The sequence below is a fragment of the Varanus komodoensis genome, unplaced genomic scaffold (assembly GCF_004798865.1).
Source record: "Varanus komodoensis strain SLA01 unplaced genomic scaffold, ASM479886v1 scaffold6_2, whole genome shotgun sequence".
NCBI lineage: Eukaryota > Metazoa > Chordata > Lepidosauria > Squamata > Varanidae > Varanus > Varanus komodoensis.
In genome coordinates, this window is record NW_025336346.1 from 18,586,499 (window position 1) to 18,609,826 (window position 23,328).

The following is a 23,328-nucleotide window of genomic DNA, read 5'->3' on the forward strand; positions in this document are numbered from 1 at the left end:
CCAACTGACAGATCACATGGGTCTCTTCATGTGTGCTTACACATGCAGACACACAGGTAGTATGGAACTGCTTCTCTGTTGTGTGATTCCACAACACTGGACTGGTATGTGTGTGCTTAAGACAAAGCAACTCAGACGGGGTGACTTTCTCACTTGTTTAGGATCAGTTGGATAGGAGAGATTGGTCCTATTCATATGGTTGCTTTTTGACACTATTTATATGTGTACTCTCTGGGGCTGCAGGTGAAAGGAGGCACTCTCAGTCGCTGCGCTTATACCACTCTATTGAGAAAACTGAGCATGTATAAGCCAGAATTTCACAGGCTCTCTTTCCATGGATTTGTAGAGCTAGAGTTGTCCACTTTATGGAGATGGAGGGTTCACAAAGGTACACATCCTAACAACCATGCATTCCTTTGGCAGTATAGCTGCAGTCATCTGATAGTGTCCACAGCTCTGTGAGAAGTAGAGAATCTTGTTGAAGTGTGACAGCTATAGCACTAGCCTAAGTGGCTGATGGCACTATAAGTAGTAAAAACTTGGTGCCAGGTCTTTACAGCTACTACTTAAATCCAGGCTAGTGAAGCCATGATTTTTGTGAGTGAAGAAAACAGCTGCACAAAAGCCTGTTAATGGTCTGGTGAGCACCACAGTGGTCTCTATCAGCTTCTGTTTGTCACAGCAAAACAGGGGACTTTAAGAAGACAATAGGAATAGTGTATTAAACTGGTAAGCAAAGCAACAGACCATCCATAATTTCCTGATTTGAATTTCTTCAAGACAAAGTGAAAAGAATTACATGAATTTTAGCATCACACAAGAAGAACATGGTCAGCTAAAATTCTATTAAATTAGCATATTTTACATATGCCCACAACACATATCACTAAAAGCTAACTTCAGGAACAAATGCCCATGAAACTGGCAAAGTACTAACAGCATGCATTCGCTTTTCTCCATTCCCAACTCTACCAGAATTCATGAAGCTAATCTGTATACCACGATATTTTTAAGGGAACACCAGTCCCTCAGAAATGTAAAATATATACCACTATTATTTAATGCATCCCTAGAGCATTGAGACTGAGTGGGCAGTCACCCACTTCCTTCCTTGACAAAGAGAATGCAAGTTTTCCTCTATCAATGCCAAGAATAGACGCTGTAAATTCAGTTATTTTAATCTCCAGACATCCATCGGCAGCAGGGTGGGACCATCTAAACCAGCATTACTATTAAACCAGAGTCTGGACTTTACTTAAAGCACTCAATGATTTCATCACCCATTCATTCATGCTTTCCACCAATGGGACCAAAATTTAGCTGCAGCTTTTCCCAAAAAGCCTAGGCAAGATAAGCAAGCCCTGAGCGATCTAACATAATTAACCATATAAGCTAGAAAAACTGTACCTCTGTGTCTCTATGAGCTGTCTAGGTACTAAAATTATACAGAAAAATAATCCTGCAAAGAAGAAAGAAAAAGCATACCATTTGCAACAAAGTGTTACATTTCCCCCTGCCCTTAGCAACTGTGCCCTAGAACAAGTTGGTCATGGAAACAATCCAAGGGGAGGTGGCCCTAGTCTCACCCAGGATCTAGGAAGTTTTGTGAGATGTAACTAGAAACAATGAGCACAATGCTGTCAGGTTTAATGCATATTTAAGTGGCAAGTCCAAAAGTTGCTTGGCGAGTCCAAAACAGTCACATTTGACTTCAGAAGAGAACAATTGTCTAAAATAAGACAGGTGATATGAAGGGAATTGAAAAAGGGATTCAAGAGAGTTAAATCTTTACAAAATGCTTGGAAGTAACTCAAAACCACATTAATAGGACCTCACTAGAATGTATACTACACGTTAGGAAATATGGAACCAAGTCCAAGAAGTCATCAACGCTGTTAACGAGCAATGTTAGAGCTGCTATTAGAGAAAAGGAGTTTTCCTTTAAAACATGGAAGTATTACCTAAACAAGGAAACAAAAAGTAATACAAACTTGTGCTACGTAAATGCAAAATAAGGGATTATCAAAAGCATTTTGAAGAAAACATTTTTAACAAAAAAGCCAACAATAAAAATCTTAAGAAGCAGGAAACAAACCAAGGACACTTGGACAGCTGGATGCCAGCATAAGTTAAAGGAGTACCATAGAAGAATGAGCAGACTGCAGAGTCACTGAATGAATTTTATATGTAGGACAGATAGCTGTGTCTGAATTAAAGTTTTCAGGAAGGAAGTTTGAAGTGCTGAGACAAATTCTGGTGACCAAATATGAAGGTCTCCAAATTATTGAGAACTAGAGAACTAATAGAACATCAGAATCTTATTGTAGCCAACCTAAAGTTCTTAAAGAATTCATAAGTGAAAGTGCAAATTGTCTATCAAAACTTGATGTAAACTTGTAATATGTAAAACTAATCAGCCGACCAGTACCATACTCTCTTTGAAAAAATCTATGGTGCAAACACGGTTGGAATACTATGTCCTGTTCTGGTCATCACATGAAAAAGAAGGATATTGTAAACTTGGAAAAAGTGCAGAAAAGGGCAACCATAACAATCAGGACTGGAAAGATCCCCCTATGAGGAAAAGTTACAGTAGCCGGGACAGTTTAGCTCAGAGAAGATCCAAGTGAGGGGAGAAAGGATTATGGTGTACAAAAATATTTATGGTGTGAAGTGCATAGGGATCCATTTCTCATACAATTAGAACCCAAGGTCATCCCCTGAAGTTGAGCAGTAGGAGATCCGTGACTGAGCAAAGGAAGCAATTCACTCCAGAGTTAAACTTAGTTTCATACTTAAACTATGGAAGTCATTTCCACAGGATACAGTAACAGCTTTAAAAGGAAACTGTACACATACATAAAAAAGGTGGCTATCAATGGCTACTAGGCTGGATGGTAAATGCTGGCTCCAGGTACAGAGGCAGTATGCTTATGTACACCAGTCCTTGGGGAACATGAGCAAGGGTGTTCTATTGCAGTCTCGTCCTACTAGTGAGTCACCCACAGGCAGCTGCTTGGGCATTAGGTGAACAGAAAGCTGGACCAGATTCCATTCCATGCTTCTAGAGAAGATTCCAGAACAGAACATTTCTAGCCCTATTTGAAATTCTTACAGGCTTCAACAAAAGCATTGGGGTTGGATTCAGATGCATTCTTCTGAATTCTACACATACTGTAAAAAGGGGAAAGGGTGACAATTGCATCCAGTGTCCCTTCACTCACCCCTGCAGATCCCAATCCTGTCTCCCATAATGCCCTGGAAGAAAGCTCTCTGGAACAATATGGAAGCTGGCACTGGGGATGGGGGACTGCACAAGGAAAGCATAACCAGAGAAAATCATCACTCTGTCTTCTTCCTGCAGTTAGTGCCCTCCAGAGCACTTACGCTGACGGTTGTATTGCAACATTTTACCTTATTATTACACAATTGACTCTAAGGTAATGGTGCTGTCCTGCATCGCATACCAGTATTTCAGATGCTAAATCCTTCTCTATATTAAGACTTTTGGACCATCCAATGGTCTAATATGACCTTCAAATTATATCATACAAACTTACCCGTTCCACTTGCCCTTGTTTATGTTTCAGCTTGTACACTTTGAGCTTTGGAAGAAATGTGTCTGTGTAATTTTTATCTTCCATTCCTTGAAGAAGCACCCCATGAAATGCCAACCTGCAAGTGTTTGCATGAATGTCAGTATCCAACTTTGAGCCAATCACAAGGCACAGTTTGGGACAAGTAACTGGTTTTTCAAACTCAAGTAAGGCCCATTGTTGTTTTGGAAGCTGTCTTTCTCCAATCTGATCATTCTCCTTGTTCTCCTCTGGAGACTTTGATTCTTTGGAAAGATATTCCTCTTGATAAAGATACTCCTTTCCAAAATCAAAATAATTCTCCAGGGGCTCTTCGCTGAAGTCATCAGGTGCTGGGCTGAAGAACATCACTCTTCCCATAACAGTTTCATGGCCAACTGTAATGTGAAACTTTGCCTTGGTCTGAAGAGTGCCTCGGAAATACGGAATTTTCTTTAATGAGATGATAGCAGCATGAATTGTCTGCAGAGATTCAGGTGTACAGACCAGACCACGCTCCAACAGCTTTGGGTCAAACTGGGTTACACAAATTCCTACCCTGTCTCCCTGGATGGCACAGGTTACTGGAGTATGAAACATCTGCATGGACTTGACTTTCTTTGTCACCTATTTATGGGAGGAAACATAAGAAAAATAGCCACAGTTATATTGTTTATCATTTATTTATTTGATTGTATATATATTGTACATTTATTAACTAAAACATTTATACCCCAACTTCTTTTTAAAAAAAATATCAGAGCATGTGTTATTTCAAGACATAAATGGCACAATTCTGTGGAAATGACCCCAAGCCCTGAACTTGGAGGGCCACACTCATCCAGTGCCAAGGAGAAGCTGCAGAGGCAAGCTCTGTATCTGAGCTCCTCCTGCTCTCCATTTTCTAGTGACGATATCTGCCTGCTCCAGCCTCCTCCATCACCTGCTCCCTAAAATGACTCCTTCCACCCCACACAGCAAAGAGCAGACAGTGCACTTTTTCCATGCCAGTTGTGATGGGCGGGGTGGGGGGCTTGGAGCACCAATCCCCAGGCCAAAATTGGAATGCATGATTGATTTAGGATTTAGGCATTCGAGGATTCCTGTGGTCTATCAAACAATGTCTGGGGACTGGAGAATCTTTCCCTAAGATGCTGATCTTTCATAATGATGCAAATGGAAAAGGACAGCCAATGTGGCATAGTGGTTAGAGTGCCGGACTGGGACTCAGAAGATCCACTGTCTGGCCCCTACCTAGCCAAGAAGCTCACTGCGTAACTTTGAACCAGTTGCTGGCTCAAATTCAAACCAACTTCACAAGGTTGTTGTGACGATAAAATCAAAAGAAGGGGGAAGATTATATAAGCCATCTTAAATCCCTTGCAGTAAAAAAGCAGGCTAGAAATACAATGAATAAAATTAATGTGATTATTTGAGAAATCCACCCTCAAAATTATCAAATGCTTTTCCTTAGGGTTTCTCTTTCAAATTTTCTTCTTTTGTATTAGCAAATAATATGAGGAATTGCCATTTGAAGTGTAGCAGCAGAAATGACTCAACAGATCAGATTATGTCTGCATAAATGAGGCATTAGCTGATTTACTTTTGAAAATGCAAGTAAGCTACACAGTAGCAACCTTAATACTTTTTTAGAAAGTTGCCCTTCTCCTTCCACTTTCCTGTAATGTCCCATATACATTTGCTGCAGTCTGTTAAATTAGGGTAGGCAGCATTTTTTCCTGCGCTTAAAGACTGCCTACCTTAGATCATATTATACTTAATACTTGTACTTAATATATTACCATTTGTCTATAAAAATGAAAGATGTTTTCTTTTAACAAACACATATGACATTCTAAGTCATAAAAATCAGTAGGCATACTGTTTGCTTGTTTACATTGGAGAATGATTGGTCTCGGGTTTTTAAAAATACTCATATTTAACTTTTAAGGCAAAAATGGGGAAATTTTTTAGGGGCGGCAAGTTGGCCCCACTGGGCCTTCTACAGACCAGATGATGCAATGCTAAATCCTTAGCGTAATACACTCCTGCCATTATGTGATCAGAGATTCCAAGGGAGATTTTGCTAAGCACCACTTGTCCTCCAAACGGGCCATGACATATTGGATGTAGCAGCACAGATTCCTCAAGTGCGTGGATGTGGAGGTCAGACCCCGACCCCTGGAAGAAGGCATGGAAGTTCCACAGTCTGGATAAGAAAATTTCATAGGCTGGATCAGCTCTGTGGAGAAGGGAGCAGATTTTCAATATGTCCTCTCCTCCCTCCCAAACCTGTTCTGAAGATCCTTCAACACTTTGGAACGGAATGGAAGGGAGCTTTAGGACATAATGAAATAACTGGATGTACACTGTTCTGAGAGCTGGTTACTAATTAAACCATTCATAAAAGCGCTAAATAAATAAATACAACTGTAAATTACCTCCTTCCACTTTGTGGGGGCTCTGTTTGCAGCAAACTGTGCAGAAAAAGTCTAAGGGAGACCAGCGTTTTTTAAATTATTCCAGTGCTTGGTCTGATCCAGCACAGCTCTTTCGATGTTCTTAACATGATAGTGCTTATTTAGTTACATCTCAATTATAGGATGTATGAGCAAATAAAAAGAAACATACAAACAGAGCAAGTCAGAAGGGGTCTCCCGGGCCATCTAGTCTGACCCTGGCACCAGCCGGCTCCACTCACAACATGAATACCTATTGACATTAATTTAACTAATTAATTATATATAAATTAATAAATTAATTGAGTTCTCTATATGAACATATGGGGAGAGGGTATTAAATCATGAATTCAAGAAGAAACTGGCACAGTTTTGCGCATCCACCCATTTCTGCATTTGCTGATTTTGTGTTGATTTTAGTAGCAATGAGAGTCTCATAGTGAAATCCCCCAAATAGTCCTAGAAGCTGATTTAAGTTGCTAGGAAGAAGGCTGAAACCCAAGATCATCAAGGTGACTTTCTCCGAAAAGCTACTTGTTCACGTGTGGGACCAGTTAGAAAAGAATCTCAATGAGTGATGTTGGGAGAGAGGCTTAGTTTTGTTAGAAACTTGGGACAATTTTGGGACAAACTGAACTTGTGCAAGAGAGACAGAGGCACTACTTGAACTAAAATGGAACCAGAGTGTGGGTGCTAAACAAAAGAGGGGGCAGAGTAGCTTTTAAACCAAGCACTGTGAGGAAAGCTGACAGAAGCTGAGAAGCATCCTGTTCATATTAAATCATTGCTAGAGAATAATGGCGAAAAGGTTTCTGATTGCTTACATGTAGAAGGGGAGAAAATAGGCCAAGAGCATGGTGACAAAACAGAAGTTGCAAAGACCAGAGATGTCTAGAGAGGGACACTGTCTATATGTGTTTCCATGCAAATATGACAAGCTAAACTGAGAGAGTTGGAGTGGCTGGTTTGAAATATGAATCCAGTTTTATGAAAGTGCCTACTTATGCAGAAGTGCCTGGTTTTAAAGGAGAACCATTGTGGAAATGTGATAGAATGCAGAGAATGAGTGGACTGTGGTTGTATATAAACATAAACTCTATAATAAAGAATGCATAGTGTTTAGCAGACTTTTAAAAAACCCTAAAGAGATTCCTCCACAGAAGCACCATGCATAAGAATTAGGGATATGGAATGATCCATATTGTGACTGGGTATCTGCCAGATTCCCCGGGCTCGGTTTCCTGGGCTTTGGCCCACTTTGTCTTGGCCCTGAGTCCAAACTGCTGGCAAGTACGCCCAGGATTCATGAAGTGCTTACCAGGAATCAGCCCCATGTACTTTGCAAGCAGTGTCCCTCTTCCATGTCAGGTGCAGCAGTGCTGCTACACCTGAGGCAAAAAAAGGGGTGCTGCTTGGGTAGCAGTCTGTTCCTGGCAAGCCCCATATAGACACTGCCCAAGCAGCATCCCTCTTCTTTGCCACGTGCAGCAATGGATGAAGCCCCATGCCACCATGGCACAAACATTGCCCCTTTTCCTCACCACCTGCAGCAGCCTTGAACTGCTGCACCTGATGCTGAAGAAGCCTGCCAGTTCTGCAGTCTTCATTCTTCAAGTTTTTGGGGACCTCTTGGCTCAGCTTCCTTTGCCAGACTGGGCCAAGATGAGAAGAAGTAGTCAAAGGGGTGGTTCCGGTGAGCTTTGTCCAAACCCTTGTTACAAACCCTGGCTCCAAAAACTAATTTAGTATTAGGAACATGCTATCTTCCTACAGACCAAAACACTCAGGGTGATCTTGAGGTGGAAAATGAAATCAGGGAGGCTTCCAAATGAGGTGAATTCAACTACACCTAACAGTGAGTGGATAAATATATGTTCCAGTTACAACAGAGGGATTACATTTTTCTATCTAGAACAGTTAGTCAAGGAACTGACCAGAGGGGAAGCAATACTGGATTTAATCCTTAAAGGGATTACCCAGGACCTAGTATGAGATGTGAATGTTGTTGAACCAACTGGTAACAGCGACCACAGTACTATCAGATTTAAGTGGAAAAATTGCCAAGGAAGTCCAACACAGTCATATTTAACTTCAAAAGAGGAAAACGTTTTAAAATGAAGGAAATGACAAAAAGAAACGTTGCAGTGGGAGTCAAGAAAGTTAAATCCCTTCAAAATCATTGGAAAGTGTTCAAAACCACAATAATAGAAACTTATATAGTATGTATACCACATGCTATGTTAGGAAGGACAGCATGGATTCCAAGATGTCACTAGCATGGTTAACAAGTGGTGGCACAAAAACGATTAAGGATTAAAAGGCTTCCTTCAGAAGCTTTGCCCTAATGATGAAAACAAAAGGAAGCACACACTTGCACAAGGGAGGTGAAAGCGGATGAAAAGAGATGTATTTTTAGGAGCATACTGTAAGTAGTATCAAGGCCAACAATAAATAATTCTTCAAATAAATCAGAAGCAGGAAACCAAGCAGCTGGACCAATGAACAATGATGGAGTGACACGAGAACTAAAGGAGGATAAGGAGACTGTGGAAAAGCGGCATGAATTCTTTTCATCTGCCTTTACAGCAGAGGCTTCAATGCAGACACCTGTTTCTGCATCCAGGGAGGGAGTCAGAGGAACCAAGCAGACACTTAAAGCAGCAGGCCCAGATAGTATCAATCCTGGAATTCTTAAAGAACTTAAGCACAAAATTGTTGACCTTCTTACAGAAAAAGCAGCATGTTCGTAAGTGTTGCCTCTGTACCAGAGTACTGGGGAATAACCAAAGTAACACCAGTACCGAAAAGGAAACCAGCTTGGAGATTGCAGGCCAGTTAGTTTCACACCTGTTTCAGGTGGAAGAAGACTGGCATAATGCGTTCTCGTGAGCAAGTCCCCATTAACAGTCCTGCCGCCCTGTTTTGCATCAGCTGAAGCTTCTGGACCATTTTATTTTATTTATTTATTTATTTATTTATTTATTTAAAGTTTTTCTATGCCATCCCCATTGCTACATAGCCTCGGGGCGGCTCACAACAACAGATAAATAAAACAAATAGAATTACAATTACAATTAAAACTTGGAAACACACTGGCTAAACAAATAATTCAAAGGCAGACCCATTGCAAGTATGGATAACTGTAGCTAGGCCCTCTCTGTCCAGGTAGGGTCATAAGCTGGTAAAAGGTGCTCTGTGCCATGGAGTCCAACTGTGCCTCAAGTGACAAGACAGGGTCCAGGAGCACCCCCAAAATACAAGCCTTATCCAGAACAGGTTGGATATCACCCAACCAGGCAGACAAACCACTCACTAATAGCAGCTCCATTTGTCTGGACAATCTCAGTTTGTTGGCCCACATCCAATCCATTACCATACTCAGCCACTGATTCAGAGCAGCCAGTGCCTCACCTGCGTTTAATGAAAGAGAGAGGCAGAGCTGATATTGGTGGTACATCAACTCGTACCTCTGGACGACCTCCCAGCAGTTTCATATAGATGTTAAATAGCATAGGGGATAAAATAGAACCCTGTTGTACCACTGCAATGCAGGGCCTCCTACTCCTTTACCAGCCAGCCATAATACCATGGATACCATGATATGTTGCATGATTTTTTAAAAAATATTACCCTTAGTCAAATCACAAGAAATAGAATTGAGTATCTTGATGAACTGTAGTTCAGCAATTTCAGTTTGTTATCACATTCCTTTGGTCACAAATGGCCACCTTAAGGTAATTGTCATGTTCTAACGGAGTCTGGTTCTTTGCTAGACAACTACAGGAACGTATAGAGTAGAGTAGAAAAGTCTATTTAGAAGACAGATGTTGTAGCATTTTCCCAGGCAAGTAGGGGTTTTTCCAGACAGAGGTCTGAAGAGTAACCAAGGTCAAAATCTGGGATAACAGTTAAGTAGAAACACAGTCAGGCTGGACTATTATATGTAGCATTTGTATCCCACTCTTCCTCTCACTCTGAATTTTATCTTCATAACAATCCTGTGATGTAGATGTGACTGAAAAATAGGAATTGGGCCTAAGGCTGCTGGCAGAGTTTCATGATTAAATCAAGATCTGAACCCGAGTTTCCTCAATATAATACAATTCTAAGCACTTAAACCATAATGGCTCTTTAAAAACAAAGTATTCATCTCTGACAACTTAATAATTTCATTTTTGCAGCAAAATTCAACTAAAAGACTTTTGCTGCAGGAGAACTTAGTATTTTTTTTTCCAAAAATGAAAAAGCAACCCTGGTATTTCCTAAAAGTGCATTTTAAAATGTCATAATTTTGGTTCATCATAATCTCTGCCTTTCCTGCACCTCACCCCCACTCTTACTAAGGTCAGAGTTTCTACTTTCATGCAATCCAAAAATATTTTTAAAAATAAAAATGGCATGTGTACTTTATCAAATTTGGGCAGTTGTTCCAGAAGAAATTAGAGTACCTATCCAAGACCAATCATACAGCAACTTCAGTTTTATCAAGAACAATCAAGTAGCAGCTTCAGGTTCATCAAGAAACAAACACTACCAGACGCTGCAAAATCTGCTCAGAGCAGTTGCATGTTCAAGGGTGGGGGGACTTGTAATGCCTGCAAATAAATCAGGAAAGAATGCTTAATATTTTTATCTGGATGATCACATTAATATTTCTAAGAATGATGTAGAAGCTCGTGAAATGGCTTTCGTGGAGGAGGAGGACTAGGGAAGTCCATGTGTTCATATACAGATAAAAAATGCAAAAAGAAGAGATAAATTAAAAGCACCCAAACTGTTCAGGCCCTTAAGATAAACAAATGTGTTCAATATAAGAAAAGAACCTGTTATTTGAAGACCAAAGGAAAAGCCCACTAAGATTTTCAAAGCAGTTTAACTAATAGAAAACAGCATACAAAAACTCCACTAATGGCTTTTTCTCCTGATACAATGAAGCTTCTTTTCCTTTATTTATCCAACTTTCATTAAGTTATCAGTACTCCATATGCCATAGCTCTTAGCTTTTTCAGATAAGAGCCCAAGCATCCTCCTACCTCCAGTGCTGCCATGGCATCTTACTGATACAAGAGATAAAGGCCTCTAGTCCTCCTGACAGTAAGCGGAATTGCAGCAAATTTGTCTAACTACTGCATTATTATAAAATGGAAAATAAAAATTAAAAGGGTTGCAACACACAGTTAAGAAACTTAGTGATCAAACAGTTTATAACCAAAACATGAACATAACTTGTCATCTATTTTGTTAAAATGAGAGGAATGCCAAACACGGAAGTGAGAGCTAAATTATACTCATGAGACAGAAGACATAGGTGTATGATGCAGAACTGAGAACTAAGCCTAACTTCTGCTGATTCCGCATTGTCAGCAATCAGAACTACAGGTTCTTTTCTTAGCAGTAGGATTTGCTGAAAAGGAAAGGCAAAAAAGCTTGGGTTTGTACTCTACATTCTTCTGCAGGCACTCATGTTACTGCCATCAAGTTTGTCCAGCAAATGTAATCCAGACAAAATATAAACATCTATTGCCAGGAGTGGCAAAATCATTCAAATCATTTATTTGATCTTGCAGGGGTGTATCAATATTGTGCTGTAAAGATTTCTTAGAAATATCCACACTGGCACCTGCCCCCAAAGACAAAATTCAGTCAAAATGTGACCTTCTGTTTCAAAATAAATTCCTGCTCTCACAGTCATGAATATAAGATTGTAAATGTGACAAAAGAGTTACTGGAGTGGTATTATCTTCTAAGCTCTGGTGACAGTGCAGACCATTAGCTCAGAAAGATGTATCAAGTGTGTCATACATCTTAACAGGATGTTACATCTTAAGTTTAAGACTGAAGATACCCACTGCTCTGAGGGAGCCTGGGAAAAATGCAACCCGAACCAAAGGACCTAGGCACAGAAGGAAGACAAGAACACACGACTGTTTTATACAACTGGCATGGTATTTCCAGATGTTTAAGTATTTGCCCCAATTGTAGGATGACCTGGAAACACCATTCATGAAGATTCTAAACGTCAACAACTTTCACACTGCAGCATAGATAGGAGCCTCTTCCATCCCTCCCAGACAATGTGCTACAGAGCACATGATTCTTCCTCAGCAGGGTTTTTTATTTCCATATCCATAGTGCTTATAGACCACTCTATATCTAAAAAAAAAACAAAACTCATGAGTTGTGAAAAATAATATCAAAGCATAATCTATAAAAATGTAAAAAATATCACAGTAGCTGGGCTTTCAGTCAGGGAAAGTTTGTCTAAAGAAGAAAGTGAGTGTAGTGGTCATAACAATGCTCTTACAGTTTACGGGGGTTTTTTCCCCACAATTCAGAATATACCCAAAAGCAAACCGTGAATGCTGTCAGTGACATCTAGTTTTAAACTGTAGACTATACAAGTGGTAAAGGTAAAGCTAGTCTCCTGTGGGAGTTCCATAATCAGGCCCTGCTCCAGAAAAGGCCCTGCCTCCTGTAACCATCAATCTAACTTTTCTAAGTGGTGGGACATACAGCACAGCCTCAGATGATGATTCCAGGCTATGTGCAGCTGTTTTCCATTTCAGTTTTCCATTAAAGAACGGCATTGGGTAAAGTCCAGAGCAGTGTAAACACACCATTCCAAAGCATAACTCCAACCGGCTTGTAGAGAGTACATAGCTGAATCACACCTGTACTCAGGGAAATAACCACTGTTATTTTAAACGTTATTCATTCTGGAGTGGGACTGCAAAGAAACCATTCACCTTATTGGGGCAGGGAATCTTGGAAAGCATGGTTTAGCCATGTACCTTTATTGAGTCCACCAAGGCATCACCCTCACATTATGCTGCTTTGCTTTTGCTGTGAATTCTCCTCATAATTTCATACAAGAAATAAAGAGTATGTTACTGATCATACTCTTCTTCAGAGGGAAGCATGCCCAGGGCCCCTAATTAACTGGAAGCTTTTCATCACTTGCAACTTGCTCTAGCCTTCGATTATACCCTCCAGAGACTGAAACAAATTAAGGGGTTGATTTCTCAGAATAAATGACAGCATAAATATGCATAAGATGAATCGTGAATCTGCATAAAGGAACTATGTTTTCTGAGAAATTCTTCTACAGCTCTGGTCTTAAATAATGAAGCATTTTGTTGCACCTTAAAGATTGACACCCTTATTATGATGTAAGCTTTTGTGGACTAGAGTCTATTCCATCAGATCAGCTGATCATAGCATCTCTAATAATTCATTCCTGGATCAAAGATGGACTGACAAGAGAGTTCCTAAATTTTCTGCAAATGCAGGAAATAACCATAGAAAACAATACAACTTCAAAAGGCAAAGCTAGTTCAGAAATTCAGATGACAGAGCAATAAAAATGCAAAAGAAAAAGCAGCATCACAATAAGACAACAGCAGCATCTATTGAATCCTCAAAAAGTTAAGAAATGTAATGCAATAATAATCATCATGATTCAGTATGAACCAAGAAACATCTGCCTTTGCACTCAGCTGGGGGAAAAACATGAAGGTTGAAAGGTTTTGACATTCTGTAGTGAATCACTACATGACTGTCAGTATAATCCCTCATATCAAATAGTTGAGGGAGTTCTACTTCTTTGATCGTGTCCTGGCTGTCTGAAGGAGTGTCAGCAGTGGGATAACTGATGGACCACACAGCAAAACAACAGGCTGGTTATATTGTTATTTTCATCTTAGAACGGGTATATATTTGGTCTAGAAAGGAAGAATTGCCATATAGAAAGAAAATTGTGAAATGTTGTGACCATTACTTTAAATTTACCTTTAAAGGGGAAAACTATCTTAAAGTACACAATACATAGAACAAGATGCATGCATATGGAAAAACTTAACTAGTTTGTTAGAAAGCTAATCAATCATCTACAACAGCAAATGAGACACTCTATGTACGTTTACAACAATATATAGGCCATTGTAATGCATTACCACATAAACACAGAACAAGAGAAATACAGTCTGTTCTTCTGTAAAGTAATATATTAACATTCAATACCAATTAAACTTTACTTTATCAAAACTGCTTTCAAGCCACATATTTTTCTTTCTTCCCAATTCCCTCACCCATACACAAGGGAAAAACGAGGCAGTAAAATTAAATGCTGGGAAATTCATTCTTCCAATGAAATAAACCAAGTTCCTCTTCTTTAGCTCTAGAGTTAGGTTTAGAACAATAGCAATACTTTCATCCAATGACTTCAAAGTGTTCCACAAAATTCTACATCACAGTAAACAGAGGGCTGAAGGGTTTATAGAAGAACTTGCACAGAGATAGATTCCCCGCACCCACCCCAATTTTTTAACAGGATATTTTTGTTTATTGGTAGTCTTTGAAAAGCATAAAAGAAGGGAAACTATAGGCTAAAGAAGTAAAACTTTTTATGTGTAAGCAACATTTGGAGCTTTGTCAGGCGGCTGGTTTTGGTAGAATGTGTGACATGTAGCCCAATGTGAGTAATATTATATCTCAAATAAAAATCAGCCCATGAATATACATAATCCAAAAGGTAATTCTCCCAATCTCTGAAATGTAATGGAGCTACTCTAGATCACTGAGGCATGAATATTTACCGTATTCAGGCTTTACTGCTCTCGATCTGGGTTCAATTTTGCAAATTAAAATGAGAGCTGTGTGGATAGAGAGATTAAAGAGCATCCCAACGCTTGCCTGTTTCCTTGGTGTGGCAGCAGGGATCCGGTTACCCTTCTGTTAGGTTATTTCTTTTTACTTAACAGAGTAGGTCAGAAGCAATTAAGAGTGGGGAGTAGAGATCACAAATAGTTCATAACCTTATAGTTAAAGGATCAATTGAAAACAAAACAATGCTCACAACCCCACCACCCCCCACCCAGCACAGAAAACAATATTTAAAATAAAATCAATACTGAAAAGTAGTAATGTCAGGAGTTTTCACTTCTACTGGAGAAGTACTGGGGGATGCCACTTTCTAAAGATGGATCTTTTCTTGTAATATATTTCTTTCTTTCAATACTTTTTCTCACTTTTGGCATCATCTTGTTAAAATATGCTCTGAATTAAAAACTACAACATAACAATTTTTTTAACAGTCACTGAAAAAGGAACAAAGTAATTCTAAACCAATTCTGTTTTCATTAGTGGTGATGCATAATTTACTTGTGGAATATTTTTCTTGAAATGTATTAAAATGTATTAAAAAGGAAAACTGAAAATGAGAAATTTAAGTATAAAACAATGTCCTATTGAGCATACATACACAAATATTGGCAACTTTAAAATATTACTGATAAATATATGATACATTTTATATACATTAAATGGAAAAAAGCTTCCAGAAACTTCAGTGAGTTCACTTAACATAGCCCAAAAAAGATAGGTTGGTCGCTTGATTATACAATTTTATAAATAAAGTGTTAAGGGAAAAAAACCAACAGTTCTCTCAATTAAAATATAAAAGGCAACAAATGTCACACTGGATGAAAAGTTAATCATGATGGAATACTAAGTCATCATAGTACAACCCTAGACTTCAGAATGACAAAATGGCTGTGAATTTTACCTTTTGAGATTTTGGAATACAAACAAAAAATTAAAGAATAAAAGGTTTTATTCTCTAGTATATCAGCAAAGAATAATGAAAAGATAGTCTTAATAGCACCTTCTCAAGGTAGAATTTGCAAACTTGATAATGCATGGCTAAGGACACAGTCCCATGCATGTTTTGACAAAATAAAGACCTACAGCTTCCAGCATTCCTCACTGACATGGCTAGTTGGTGAATGCTTGGAGTTGTAGGTGTTTCTTTTTTTTCCTGTGTAAACGTGCATAGAATTGTTGCTTGATAAATTGTGCATTCATACTGACACATAAGTAAAAACAAGAGATTTGGATTCATTATGATGAATGGTGGAAAATATTGAAAGGCTTGAGAAACATGCCATCCCACCCACAACGTGGCCGTTAAGAAAAGGCAATTAATAAAAGCAATTCTTCACATGAAAATAAGACATTCATTCAGTAGCAAAACACACAATTTGCCATGATTAAGCAGCATGTGATATCTTATTAAATATATCAAATTCACTGTTCTTAAGCCTTCAAGTAACAACCTGGTACCAAAGGGTTACTATCATTTGAAAACCCTTACCAGCAGTCTTAATAAACGCTTAATATTTTTCTTTCTACTTTCTTAAAGGCCCCAGATGTGTTCTTGCAGATCAAAAGAGCCTAACATATAAAGTTAAACTAAATCAAGGGCTTTTGTTCCAAGGCATCGTTGCTGAACTAATTATTCCTGGATGTTGTTTAATGAAACAGTGGTGCCATATATTAAAACATTTAACAGGATGAGTTGTATGAGTTATAGGGAAGGTCTGATCTTAGGGTATAAATTTAACCTTTTCTTCAAAAGAGATTAAACAAACTACTCAAAACTCCCTAGCACTAGCAATGGGAGACTTAAAGGCACAAATCTATATGAAAACTGAAGTATATTGCAATCTATTTAGTTTTTCATGGCATTGAAGATTGGGGGAGGAGGGGTTGACAAGTTCTCTTGACTTCTTCCCCTCCTCCTTAAAACAAAATACTAACTGAATCTTTCTCAAAATATTCCATTCTGAACTCAGGCCAAATAGGACTTAAGTGCAGATCCTAAGGGGGGGAAAGCATAGAGTATTATAAATTCCTATAAACCCTCCCCCCTATATCCAAAAGATTGCTCCAGCTGATTGGTGCTTTGCGTTTAATTGTATTATAACAAAAAGAAAGATACCTTTTTATCAAATTAATGATATTTCTCCCTTGGTCTGACTCAATCAAAAAATGTAGACTCACTGAGTATAATTCATTTTACCAAAGTTTTCCAGCAGAAAATGAAGCTACTGTGGTACCCAAAGAACAGGTTATTAATGCCTTCCATAAGCCGAATACCTATTACTCTACTGCACTGTGCTCTAAGAGAACTGACTGTCATTGGTGCTGATGTACAGGTGGAACTGTAGCTCTACTGGTGAAAATGGCAACCCACCATCAGCCTACCTTTATATGAAAATTCCCACACAGTTTACCAGGCATGTAAATGAAGACTGACCGAACACACATCTTCATTTTCCACGATTCCAAAACAATTTGAGATTAATACCATAATCCTATACATGTTCAGTCAGAAACAAACTACAACTGAGTTCTGTGAAAAGTATTCCCAAGTAAATGGATATAAGTTTGAAGTCTAAGTTCCTTCCCAGTGCTTAGCCCTCCTTCTATGGCACCTGCATTATAGCTGTTTAAAAAAAAAAAACCCTTGATAGACTTTAAGCCCTGAAGACTGTGGGTTCTATCCAAAGTTATGCCAAAGTTAAGGAGGTAGAATCCATCCCATTAGTACTGTCTGTTTGCAAGTGAACAGACCCTTTTCAGCATAATCCTGTATTCTAACCATGCAATCCACCAAGCAAGCCCTTAGCCATTTAAAGCTCAGCCTACCCCCTGACATAACCTGACCCAACACTTGTAGCCTAATTAACAGATGTAAACACTGGAGCTCCATTTATTAATAACAGTTGGAGGTATTAACTTGAAATAAAAAGTTCACAAGGTCTTGACCAAACTACTCTGAAACTCAACTATGACAGCTGTTATGAATTTGCACACCTAGCTCTCCACACTTCTGTTAAAAGAAGTCCACTTGCACAAGCAATATAGGCTATGAGATCATAACTGCTCACCTAACTGTGTTGAACTGATGGGGGGTGGTTAAAGTCCCTCAATTGTTTGCACAAGTCTTTTTATTAACTATAGAAGCTGACCAGTTATGATAGCTTGTCTTGAAACAGCATGGAAGTTTCTTTGTATGTAAGACAGCAAGTACATAATGAGCGTGGAGACTCATTAAATTTCCAGAAGAAAAACTGTCCAAGTTTACAATTAGCCTGAATAGTAAAATAAACAGTTCAGCTTGCTTATTACATTCTGTCCTTCTTACTGTGGCAGTATTTAAATGCTAGATGCTTAGCTTCAAACTATTATCTTTTAATATATCACCCACATGCCTAAACCTTTAAGCTATCATCATGAAAAAAATAATTCTTCTGTATACATTTTTTTTAGTCCTGAGAGATTTTTAAACTTCAGTTCAAGCAAGATATATGACAACTGAGCTCAAATTGGCACGGAGGAAGAATGCTTTACCTGGACCCAAACGTCCAGGAAGGTCCCTGGTCCAAAGGAGGAAGAAAGTAGACCATACCTGATAAGGCTCATGCCAATTTATTTCCTTGTATACATCATGCACATCTTATAAGATTTGTGGAAGCCAATCTGAAATAATGTCAAAAAATACAAGTTGGCCCAGGCTCTCCTATAGAACAAAGTGAAATGGAAAGTACTTCTGCAAAAAAATTGGCAGGCTTGTAAGTTGAGGGACAATGGTCACGTTCATACAAAACCCTAAATCTATAAGCTGCGGCTGCTGATCAGCAGCAATGTAGAGCGACAACCATCAAAATAATCAGGGACCCAGGGAAGTAGTTCTCCTGATGGTTCTTACAAGACTCTATCCCTGTGGAAGTACATGAGTTAGGCCTTTTCTCTCCAAAGAGCCTAAACAAATCAACTCTAGATTCTGGGGAAACAGAAAACAGTGTCCAAAGGTGCAGTCCTATGCATATTTCAACAAAAAAAGAGTTCTGTAACACCCAGCATTCCACTGCCAGTCATGCCATTGCATCCTAAAGGAGTTTTGACACTCATTTACAATATACATTCATGGCATATCACCATGCCTCTGCAAATGGTATTCAGACAAGCAGAAATACAGAGAGCTCACTGGAAACTAAAAGAAGCGAAAGAGCACCAACCAATCTGACCATTTTTCAAAACTCACAAGGAACGGGGTCAGAAGCGCTATGTGACAAGCCTGTACCAGGCCCTGGCCACTGCATGTCCATCCATTTCAGCAGTTTATATTCTGTGAAACACAGTAGGTCAGCAATCACCAGTGAAGTAATCAGAGGTAGATATCACACACTTCCACTTTAAAACACTGTTCTTTTTTTTTTTTTTTGCATTATAGCAAGAAAGCATTTCAAAAGGACTGAAGCCTGGCATCTGTACCAAATTAGAAAGAATTGCATTTTACTGTTGTGCAGTCACTTCCAAGCAATTAGCACAATTCATCCCCAAGCTGGCCAGTATTATTACTAATGCACTTGGACAGGAGGGGAGAAAAGCTCTGTCTGTACCATCAGGGCATTGCGGTTACTACCAGTCTTGACAAGCACAGCTCCAGCCCTAGCAATTCCAGTGAAGAAGCTACTTTAGGCTTTCATACTGCCCTTCACATAGCTTGAGGCATCTGCCCAGGGAAAAGCTTTTTGTCTTGCCCCTTCTGATGTTCTCCACTTCTAGAGGCATCTGGGAAGGGAGCTGCCACCGCATGAGCATACCCTTGATTGATGCAGGTTGTGGGACCTAGAATGAGACACAGGACCTGGGTCTCTCTCTGTTCCTCAGGCTGTTTCAAATGCCTTGTGTATTTGGGGAGGGGGAGGATTCCACTTTTTAAAAATCTTTTTGATATGGATAGGCTTTCTTATTTTAGGTCCTTTAATGTGAACTGCCCACTGACTTGTTTGATATAAGTCTAATATTATTGATACTGAATGCTGTTAACTGACCAACTGCTAAACCTTATGCTTGTTTAAATTTTTGATATCTTTTCAGGGAACTATAGTAGAGTTAATGTTGCACTGCAGTACATTATAATCACGGGTGTTGTGTTGTTTTTATGAACTGCACTGAAAACAATATATTGTAGAAAATACAGTCTTCAAACAAATGGACTATAACAACTACCAAAACATTTTCTCTTAACTCAGTGCCTGAATGGTCTACCCCACAATCATGGGACATTTTTGTTTAAACAAAAAAGTATTGTTGCAAGAAAAATGCACTTTGTTGTTTATATCTTGCATCCATTTCTATAGCAGATCTGTGGCAGCACTGCCTCTGTGCTATTCAAGGCCATGCGGATCTATTCAAATATCCAGAATGCCAAGGGACAGAAATGAACGCTGGCAAAGCAATACACCATTTATGCAATTCTGTGAAGCCATTGATAGAGACCTCTAAAATGTAGGATTAGATGTACCAGAGAAGTACAGTTCAGTGAATATACATCTCTCTGACCAGCCAGTACATCTATAGCAAAACCCTGCAAGATACAAAAGGCTCAAGATGAACGTTTCTTTAAAGTCATCAGAGGTGGCACCTCCACCAGCCCCAAATATTATGGAATGGGAATTTCCAGCATCTCCTAGCCCACATAATGTGGGAATCCAGGCTCACGGCTTTCATATATGCAATCAGATGGACCCCTGTTCCAAAGCCTCCTAAGCAACTAGGTTCCTGTGGTGCCAAACAGTCCAGCTCATGTGTTAGTCCAACTCCAGGCCAGGCAGAAGAAGCAAATCGATTTCAGTTTTCAGTTCAATATATTTATCAAAGAACCAAATGAACAACATTTGAAAATTAGTCCATTGCTTTTATGCTGTGTTGGCATGTTTACCAGATTTAAGTTATTGATTTTATTGAGATGCTGTATTACTATTATACTATTGATTGGATTATTGTATTTTTATTACTTTCCTGCTCCACATTTTTTTCCTTGCAAGGATGACAAAGTGCCCGGCGCAGTGGTCCTCTACTCCATTTTATCTTCAGACAACCCTGTAAGGTAGGCTAGGCCGAGACTCAGTGGGGCAAGTTTATGTGATCACCAGGCACTTAACAAGCCATTGTTAGCCACACTGTGTATGCTGGCCACTGGCTGGACCCTTTTTCTTAACTATCCCTGCCAGTGCAGCTCTCCATGTTGTCCACACCTAGCAAGAGGCAAGCTGCTACCATGGCTAACCTACCCTTGCAAAGTAAATTGTAATTAAGGATAATAAAGCAAATCAGGCTGGCATGTGATCAGTAAGTGCAGCTGACAGTCATGCACACTGGGTCAGCGACTGGCCCAAAGTTATCCAGTGAGCTTCATGGCCAAGAGGAGGCTAGAACCTATTTCTCCTAAGTCCCAGTCCAGTACTAAAACACTAGATCATACTGGATTTCAGTGATGATTATTTAAATTGTAAAATACTGAGTGAATTTTATTTTGAAAAGTTAATACATTTCATTAAGAACATATGAAATGAAAAATCAAGCTACCTCACTAAACCTAGTTCATAATCCTAAAATTAAGCCCTCAAAGAAATTTCCAGGTGAGAAGAGGGGGAAGTCCCCTAGGCCTCCCTGGCATTGTACAGGCTGGTTTTGTCTTGTTGCTACCCACACAAAAGCAAAGAAATGATTCACCGACTCAGAAGGATCCAGCATTCCAACTAACCAATCAATAGCCTGAGACATGCATCTTCCAGATGATTTCTTCAATGCATGCTTTTTTTAGAAACTGAGTTATAGTGGAATGTGTACAGAAAAGTACATTTGGGATTCTGTCACCATCCAACCATGCTTTTCCTGTCCTTTGCTAGGTCTCTCCAGGAAGAAGGGTTGGGAGGTTTGATTCATTACAATTTCTTACCACAGGAACAGGGTTTCATACAGGACAGAAGATGCTGCATGACATACACTACAGGAATACAGAGGGGAAGCAGTGTTCCTCAGAACCAGGACTACTCCAAACTACAACCAAACCCAAACAGCTTTTCATGGGAGAAGGAGCAGCAGCAGGGGGTAAGAGGCATCAACAAAAAATAATATTCCACCCCCTTTCTTCAGCACAAGTGGAACAGAAATCTGGTTTAGCCCACTTCCTAAGCCCAAGCAACAACAGCAACAACAACACACACACACACAACCCACCTTAATTAAAGCCTTGGATAGATGGACCAATGATCTGGTTCAGTTTCTAACAGCTTTGTGTGTTCTTCTGCTTAGGAACACTAGGAATGAATAACTCTAATACTGGATATACTTGCAATTCCACAAAAAGTCCCCACACTTTCAGGAGAAATAAAATGTGGCACTTGCAAAGTTTCATACATACATGTTACTTTAATAGATCTGAAAAGAAGACATATCTCATTAGAAATGGAGGACATGATGTGTACCCCCAAAATGAGTTATTTCCATAACATTTCACAGGTTTCAAATCTGGTATACACATGTCCTGCATACCCATTACTAGAAAAGCCCCAAAGGGAGACTTCTTTCATCTAGAGGTCAGAGTCAGGAAGGTAACATAATCACAATAACGACTGGAACGATGCAGAGAGTCAGCTTCCCCACTTCCCTAGCCAGCCTCACACAGGAACTGCCTTATACTCACCCACCAGTTTAAACACTGACTAGCAGCAGCTCTCCAAGGTTTCAGGCAGAAGTCTTTCCAGCCTTCCCTGGAGATGCCAGCATTGAACCTGGGACTTTCTCCATGCGAAGCAGGTGCTCTGCCTCTGAGCCAGCAGCAGGGGAGCCAGTTCTGCGTGTTGCAACCCCCACTTGAGGGGCGAACTGTTGAATAATGCGACACAAGGGGTGGAAGTAATCAAAGCATTTTCTCACAAAATTGGTTCCTTCCTAACAGAGTAAAATTTGGAGGGGGAAAGCCTATGTGAATGGCCCGTCTACGCATTCTCATTCCCCCGGCATGGAATCACGGCAAGCAAAAGTGGCTCCACACTGCAAGTTCCACACAAGGATAGCAGAACAAGACAAGGGACAGATGGGACGGAATGTTGAGTAGTATGGACAGTATGAGCTCCATGGCACCTTCACACATATGAATCACACCTGGGTTCAGAGAAGGAATATTTCCCAAAATATCAGAAACAAACTTACTGAATGCAAATTGCAAATATGCGTATGCTTACATGCACATCTGCACACGAATAGTGAAATTATCATACGTTTCCAGGACTTTAAAGAAATGGTGGGCTAAAAATTGCAATTAAAAAACAGTTACATCCACAAGCCACCAAAAAATCCCATTTTCTTTCTTAAAGCAGGGTTGTGTATGTTACTGAATGTTCACTCCATGCAGTATAAAATCACTGACATGCCATGGGGATGCCAAAAGTAACAGGGATCATCTTTCATCCTGAAAACTGTAAAAATTCAACGTGTAAACAATTGTTCCATCAAATGCATTTGTTTTACTTGTTACTAATTACATATACAAGAATGGTAACTAACATTCAGTAGATGCAAGAGCCTTAAATAACAGGGCATCCTTTAATCATTGTATCACATGATATAGTTACAACTATAATACTGTTGAGAAAACTCAA

The 23,328-nt window shown here is 39.4% G+C and overlaps 1 protein-coding gene across 1 annotated transcript in view; it reads right to left on the reverse strand.

Annotated features, from left to right (window-relative positions):
* The window catches only part of EEFSEC (eukaryotic elongation factor, selenocysteine-tRNA specific), a 191,172-nt gene that overhangs the window by 76,345 nt on the left and 91,499 nt on the right, over window positions 1-23,328 (reverse strand). Inside the window, exon 5 of the mRNA XM_044451182.1 lies at window positions 3,561-4,202. Within this exon, the coding sequence (XP_044307117.1) occupies window positions 3,561-4,202 (642 nt within the window). The remainder of the gene's footprint in view (window positions 1-3,560; window positions 4,203-23,328) is intronic.